The sequence below is a fragment of the Lactuca virosa genome, chromosome 4, assembly GCF_052849685.1.
Source record: "Lactuca virosa cultivar CGN04683 chromosome 4, Lactuca_virosa_CGN04683_v6, whole genome shotgun sequence".
NCBI lineage: Eukaryota > Viridiplantae > Streptophyta > Magnoliopsida > Asterales > Asteraceae > Lactuca > Lactuca virosa.
The window spans coordinates 129,340,098-129,348,220 of NC_136429.1; the positions used below are offsets into that span (position 1 = coordinate 129,340,098).

Below are 8,123 nucleotides of genomic sequence, written 5' to 3' on the forward strand. Positions count from 1 at the left end.
GAATCTTTTGATATTAAATGGGATATTGTACTAGACTAAGGGACAAAACTATCCAGCTTTTGATGCTCTTTTGATATTTGATGGGGACACCTTTTAAGGGTGTATGTTTGTTGACAATATTACCCTTTAATATATTATGTTTTTGAATCTGTTAACTGCTTCTTGGTTGTTGAGAATCCTACACTTTATAGATGTACTTTGACTTCAATTTGGTGGGTTGCTCATTATACTTAGACTTCAATTTGTTTGTTCATTATACTTATTGCATTTTCATTACACTAACATATTTCATTATTAATAATAGCATTATAGATTTCAATACACCATATTAGCATTACAATGACATATTTCATTACCAAAAGCTTCATTTGCATTCATACATACGATTTCATTACATTATGGGTACCCTTACATTACCCTAATACCCTTCATTCAAAAGAGAAAAGCTTCAATCTTCAAAATCGACCATTACCAACGAATTAGGGCACATTCTGAACCTTTTCCCCGGATTCTATGGTGTCGTGGAGACTCGAATCCAACTCGGGAGCCCACAATAGCACACAATTTGGTTGGTTGAAGTGGAGGCGATGGAGGCTTGCTACATCTTCTTCTTCAACTATGTTCGATTTAGGGCACAAGAAATACGGGCCCTTGTGATGCAGGAGGGGGGGTTATAGGCATGCTACTGGACACGTAACATGCCAACTAAGCTAAATTGGAAGAAATCGGTAAAAGGGACTACATTTAATCGGTTATAACAACCCTATTGGTGTAATATGAAAAAAAAAGACTTAGGGACCTTTTGTGGACAAAATGGAAACCTTATTACCATGCTAGGTCATTAACCCTATATATATATATATATATATATATATATATATATATATATATATATATATATATATATATATATATATATGGATGAGATCCGTTGAGAACTCATAGTTTCCCGACACTAAAAATGTAGTGTTAAATCAAAATTAACTCATTAAGGGCATGATCATCATCCTACCAATCTTGTTTAATATTTGATTTTTTGTGTTATTGGAAATCTTAATAACAAGATCTAAAAATTAAAATGATAAATCAAATTTTTGGATTTAAAAAAAAATCGAATTTTTAAAAATATGCAGATTTTTTAAATTTTTTTAGAAACTATGAATTTTTTGTTAAAAAAATTGAAAAAATATAAAAAATGCAACTTTTTTAAAAACAGTAAATTTAAAAAATAAAAAATAATAATAAGAAAAACTATAATTTTTTTAACCAAATAATCAACATTTTAGGTGCATATATGCATATTTTTTCAAGTGTATATACACATATTTCTTATAATATAATATTAATAAGTAAATTATAAAAAAATCATTTTTATTTACTAATCTATAAACACAATAGTACAAATATTTTATTCGCTACAAAATAAAATATAAAAAACCAAAAATATTACAAAGATTCACAGTGTTAAGATTTCTTCATGTCGTGATTTCCATATTTTCTTCAATCTATTACTTTTCACCTCTTCAATATTTTCCACAAATTCTTCCAGATCTAGAAGAAAATTAATTTTGTTTGATTAATGCAAGAACACTCACAAACATACATATGTATATATCATGTAAGATTCACATGTGATCATATCATGTAAAATTCACTTGTGATTATATAATGTGATATTCACATGTGATGTATCTTTTAATATTCAAATGTGAAATTCATAAGAAATTTTTTTTAAAATTATACACAAAACGCATGTATGCATATAGACGAAATTCATATGTGATTCACTTGTGAGTTACATGTGAATCACATTTAATTTATATGTGAATCACATGTAATTCATATATGATTCATTTGTGATTTACATCTAATTTACATTTGAATCACATGTAATTAACTTGAGATTTACATGTGAATTACATGTGATTCATATGTGAATTACATTTGATTTACATGAAATCACATGTAATTCACTTGTGATTTACATGTGAATCGCATTTAATTTATATGTGAATCACATGTAATTCATATATAATCATTTGTGATTTACATGTGAATCACATGTAATTCACTTGTGATTTACATGTGAATTATATGTGATTCATATTTGAATTACATTTGATTTACATGAAATCACATGTAATTCACTTGTGATTTACATGTGATTCACATTTAATTTATATGTGAATCACATGTAATTCTTATATGATTTATTTGTTATTTACATGTGAATCATATGTAATTCATATGTAAATTACATATGAATTACATGTGATTTACATGTGAATCACATGTAATTCACTGGTGATTTACATGTGATTCATATGTGAATTACATTTGATTTATATGAAATCACATGTAATTCACTTGTGATTTACATGTGAATCACATGTAAGTCAAATGCTCAAAAGTTGTTATGTTGTGAACAAAAAGAATTTAAGCTAATGAAGAAGTGGTAAAACATCCAATAAAAAAAGCAAAAAGAAGCATAATTGATAGATTCAAATCATCACATGCACACTAGTTGTAAATAATTGCATCATATGAGATAATTATTTTACATTGGCTTTCCTATGTCATAAACTCGATGGTTTCAAGAAATCAAACTCCATAATGGTGAATGTATTGCCAAATTTCTAAATTATTGCATCATATAGTGTATGACAACTTCTCCACAGATCCTACAGTTCCATAACATAAATCAACGAGATAATATAACAAACCTTATAGAATATAAAAATATTGCAAGATACAAGCTAGCAATCGAAACAAATTATAGACTTCAAGTCTTGAATATCTTCTTTTAAAAATTTTATCTACAAAAGACCAAGGATTGCACCAACCATTTCAAAACATGCAGCAAAAATTAAATAATTCACAATTAAATCAATTTTTTTGATCATCAATCAAAAACTTTTATTAAACTATAGCAAGTCAAACTTTAAATATTACTAAATTTATAAGGATAAATAAAAAAATAAGAGAAAATGTTACCTTAAGAACCGGAACTTGACTTCTGAACCCAGACCTGTTTCTGCATTCCCATCACATATTAATATTAATAAATTAATAATCATAATCTAGAAGAAGAAAAAAATGCAAATAATATATTAATGTTATAAGTTATACCTCATGAGAACCATATCCATTAGAAACTCTTTTTTTAAGGTTTTTCCTCACCACCTGCTGCATCATTAGTGTTGTTGTATGATGATGGTCAACGCCTACCACAATGTTTATAGGATCCTGCATATTTATCTACATAATATAATTTCTTTCTCATTTCTTTATCATAAACTAAAATAAATAAATCAATTGATGTGATATATAATCCTACTTAAAGGAATGGAATGAGCAATTACATTCCATAATCATGTTTTTAAATTAATAAAAAAAATTCTTTCTCATTTCTTTTTTTTAATTAATAAAAAAGACATTCAAAACTTACAAGGGGTATTACCTTTTCTTTGCCCTTCAACAAAAAATTTTCTTTTTTTCAATATCAAGAGTTCAAGATGAACCTTCACAAATTTATAAATATGTGTTTAACAAGTACTACAAAAACAAACAGAAGATGGAAAATAATTTTGAAAAAAAAATAAAAATTAACAGATTGATGAGTAATAATACCCTGTCCTTCCTCGAGCACAAGACTTCCAAAAACAGGCAGTTGATCATCACGTTTATGGACCTTAACATAAGTTGACATTTCTTTACCACTTCTACCCTTCCCAGTATCAATGAAAATTCCAAGGACTTTTTCACTAGCTCATTTATGGGATTGGAATCATTAGGTTCGATTTCTCATCTTTTAGACGATCACAACATAAACTATGAAAACAATGTCGGAATTGAAACTGAAGTTGGAATCATGCCTCAAAAACTTAAACAGATCAAGTTTTTTCAGTCCAATGTTCGAATTCCAATGATTATAGGATGGAATGGAATTGACATAGCAAAAGATAATGTTGAAATAGCAGAAAAAAATATTAATTGATAATTGTAAAATAGGTCATAAATTGAAAACGCGAAATTATTACATAAGTTAGGCAAAAAAAAAACTACTCACCATAGCAACCTTATCTATTTGAAAATAAAGCACTAAACCTTTAACACTTTCCTTTCATTCAAGTTGATAAATAGCTAACAGAAAGACTAGTACTTATCTATTTGCAAGAGAATCATTCAAACATCCATGTCAAGCCTATCAAGCATAGATATGCAATTTGTTCGATAGTGTATGAGTTTATATTCCAAATTATCCTCTAAAAAATATCTACCATATTCGATTACATTAATTGCCATACCATGCCATAATTGGAGAACCAGTTAGTAATACTTCCATTTACTCATTTACTGCCTACAAATATGAAAATATTTCTATCCCTTTCAAATGTATGGTTCGTCCCTCTGGTGTTGATTGAATACATTATAACATACATTTAATATGTACAGCATCAGCAGAAAACAAATGCATATTTGATCCAAATCGAACAGTTACTATTAATAATATCTTAATTTGTAAAAAAACACACGAACATATATACAATAAACCTATATGATCGATCTACTTGTGATGTCACACAGTTATAACGTCCTTTTACCTTGTAAATAACTTTGTTAAACTAGAGTGATGAGCAACAGAGAAATTACAGGCGAGAAGGAGCTTACTGGAGATGGCATGACAAAATGAATGGTGTCGCCGACACGACAGATGTGGAAGAGCGCCCAGAGCACTGTTAATCTAACCATTATCCAGAGACCCGTCATCGTTCAATTGAATCTAAGCTTCTCAATGTCAATATAAGTACAAAACAGATCTTCCTCAGATCCTAGCTGGTCCAAGATTTCAGACGATGAGTCGTAAGGGTTTGATGCCAGATTTAGATAGTATGGTAGCCTAAAGTTCACATCGCAATGTGCTCGTCGATGATGAGACGAACTAAACGAAAATTCGCCGAATTTTATGGCTTAGAATTAAGATTTAAAGGATCCTAGTTTTCAACAAGTCATGTAGAGTCTTCACCTTACTCGATTAAATGAAAAGGGCAGACAATTAAAAGAGGAAACCATAGATTTCGGATGTTGGTTCTTGGGGAACGATCGACGATGAAGCTATTAGAGAAAGAGGGATGATGAGATGAAGACGATCGAGGGATTTGGGAGAAAGAGGGCATCGATTGATTTTTTTTTTTTTGGGAGGGGGGGGGGGGATGATCTCTTCAGTACCATAAATGCGCTTAAATTAATTTCATAACCATACCTCTCTGTTTAATTTTTTCCCATTTATTTACAAAAGTATCATAAAAGATCTTAACCCTTAATTTTTTTTTATCTGACTGTCCACTTTTAGTTTTCGGGTTCTCGGGAAACTATAAGTTCTCAAATGATCCTTAATATATATATATATATATATATATATATATATATATATATATATATATATATATATAGAGAGAGAGAGAGAGAGAGGTTCAAATATTCTAACTAAGTATTGTGTGGATGTAGGAATCAATATGGGCTAATCATTCTAAAAGGATAATTATGTAATGTTACATTTAATTGATATTTTTAAATTAATTAATTTAATATTTCTCCCAAATTAAATCCCTTATATTAGGAAGCTATTTATGAAAATGTAATTGATTTCTTCTAACCCTAAATTTCTCCCCTTTATCTATCAGCCGAATACTCGATCACAAACCATTGTGTGTGCTCGTGAAATTGAAGTCGAGGATGGGGCTAGTCAAATTGAACGGGATGAGTAGATGACGCGTGAAATTCAGGCGAATACTCCATCTGATATACCCCTCTACACCTCCATCTATGAAGTTCCTCCATATCTCCTCATCAATGGCACCCACTTCGATCATTATTCTTCGCCAGAAGACCCGATCTTCCGTTCATAATGCATCCGTTTGGCCTCTCTCTCCAGACCTCACAATCAAGGTACGTGTTTCGAATTTCAATTTGCATGGTATGTTTGAATTTTGTAATTAAAGTGATTTTTGTGGTGTTTATTTATCATGTGATATTATTGATTCCTAGGTTTCCTCTATGCTTGATACCCAAATCATATTATGTGTCGGGGCTACGTGTTCGTTTTTTAAGAAGTGCGCCATAGATCCTTTGTTTTATATTAATATTAACTTGGGTACTTTAATACCCAAGATCAAACCCAAGATCAACAACAAAAAAGATGATATGGTATCTACAATGATTCAACCAGTTGGAAGTGCGCTTCAGTAATCTCTTTTAATTCCCTCTTGTAATATGGCTCATTTTGTCATTTAATTATATTTGGTAAAATTATTATTGTCGGGTAGTATTTTCTGGAAGCCCTTTTCTTTCAAAGAGCATATAATAACTGCCTCCGTTGGGTCTCAAATTAAATGTATGGTTTACTATTTGCATCCATGCATGCTTGTTTCATAACCCCAGTTCTGTATACAATGAGCTTTAAAGTGTCGCAGCTTGTTATTTGTAAGTTCATAGGTTGAGGACAGTTTATATTCAATTTGAGATTAGCGTTTTCAATTTGTGATTACCATTGGCCCTTAGAAGCAAGGGGATAACATTGATTCCGTGAGTTTTATGAATGCATATAATTTTGCATTATGTTGTCTGGTATCATATAATTGTTGTCATTAATTATTCATTACACTACAATATGCACACAATTACTAATATCTCTTCTTCAACTTAAGGTCTATTAAGCTTGGTGTCGAGCCGCCTTATATCATCAATGATGATGATGATGAATGGGGTATTAAGCGGTCCCTACAAAGAGAGGAGTCACCTTTCTTAACAGCCTCTTGCTTGAGTTCTTTGAGTGTGAATGGTGGTGTACCTGGGTATGTTTTCATTATTTTGGAATGAATGAATTATTATTGTACAAGTATATAGTATTATTTGACATTGTATGTTGTAATTGCAAGGTCTCCTTTAAGAAGTTTGCAACTTTTAAAGAATTAAAATGAAGGATGAGACAGCACTTTCGGCATCTTTGATGACAGGGTGGATGTTTATATCAGTTGTATACTAGAGTCCATGAGTAGATATTGTCACTTGTTAGAGCGTTTTATCTTCGAATTTAGCGGAGGTTTGTCATCTCTAAACTTTGTTGATGATTTTTTTTTTTAATATTTGAGAAGACTGTAGAATCAATTCAGTGAGATCTCATCTCACATGCAATGCAGGCAGACTTGATTTAGTAGAAACCTTGGTGTGCAAAGAATTTGTGCTCAACTGACCTAAGATAACCACTTTGGTACTGCAAGCATGCGAACTGTTTCTTCTGAAGCTTTCGAGCTGGTGAAGGTATCCATTGTCTCTCTCTGGTATTTGAAGAACACATGAATATGTTGACTTTTTAACATGTGAAATTGCCCAGTTGATTAATTATGTGTTAGTAATCTCCATTGCAGAGGCCAGAAGTTGAGAAAGAAGATGAAGTGAAGAATTCTAAACTTCTTATGGGATTGAAAACAATGTTGGAGATGATGAGTACAAACACATTTTATGTGTAGAGGCAGCAACAATTGAGAGGTTGATTTGAAGCACGGTGAAGAATGGAAAGTAAGGCAACAATATTCGTTCAGAATTGATTAGCATGTTTTTCTGTCATAATGGATTAGCAACAATATTATATGAGAATGTATTAGTGTTTTACTTAGATTTCAATGTTTTTATTTGATTTTTAATCATTCTCAGTTTTATTCTTTAAGAATAAATGTAATTGTTAATCATTATTACTTGTATTCTTTCAGAATGAATGTCATTTATGTATGTTCATAGTTGTATTAGTTAAGAATAAATGTAAGTACTAATCTTAAGATCTTAAAATTCTTTTCATATAAAATTTATATTTATTAAAAATTATTAATCTTGATATTATATGTTTATAATATTCTGTCGGAATTTAATGTTTTTTTTCAAGATAATGATAAACACATTCTTTTAGAATGTCCGAATTAATATATTTATAATAAAAAAAATCAGATTTTTAAAGTTTAGAGAATTAATTATTCCCTAAAATCTGCAATTTTCCCTTTTTAAATTTATGTTAATTGACTAAAATACCCTTAGAATGAAATTAGATGGTATTTTTCAATTATCTTTAA

The 8,123-nt window shown here is 30.0% G+C and overlaps 1 protein-coding gene across 5 annotated transcripts; it reads left to right on the top strand.

Moving 5' to 3' along the window:
* The first annotated feature begins 5,642 nt into the window (after positions 1–5,642).
* On the top strand, positions 5,643–7,654 carry LOC145168469 (F-box protein SKIP17-like). 5 transcript variants are annotated; one of them, XR_013741894.1, is made up of 6 exons: positions 5,643–5,949; positions 6,049–6,235; positions 6,708–6,854; positions 6,939–7,102; positions 7,200–7,320; positions 7,428–7,654. XR_013741894.1 is itself a non-coding variant. In XM_079087268.1 (6 exons), the coding sequence occupies exons 1-4, from the start codon at positions 5,827–5,829 to the stop codon at positions 6,973–6,975; spliced, it is 504 nt and encodes a 167-aa protein (XP_078943394.1). In that variant the 5' UTR covers positions 5,643–5,826; the 3' UTR covers positions 6,976–7,102; positions 7,200–7,340; positions 7,428–7,654. The 5 variants fall into 5 exon arrangements, 3 of the variants coding, with proteins under 3 accessions (XP_078943394.1, XP_078943393.1, XP_078943395.1); XM_079087268.1 differs by having other exon boundaries at positions 6,049–6,245; positions 7,200–7,340; XM_079087267.1 differs by having other exon boundaries at positions 6,049–6,245.
* The last annotated feature ends 469 nt before the right edge of the window (positions 7,655–8,123 follow it).

Excerpts from the sequence above, each read along its gene's own strand:
- LOC145168469 (XM_079087268.1), top strand. The coding sequence starts at position 5,827 with ATGAAGTTCCTCCATATCTCCTCATCAATGGCACCCACTTCGATCATT. Across the intron at positions 5,950-6,048 it reads CTCCAGACCTCACAATCAAG|GTTTCCTCTATGCTTGATAC; the intron begins GTACGTGTTTCG and ends ATTGATTCCTAG. Across the intron at positions 6,855-6,938 it reads GTGAATGGTGGTGTACCTGG|GTCTCCTTTAAGAAGTTTGC; the intron begins GTATGTTTTCAT and ends TGTAATTGCAAG.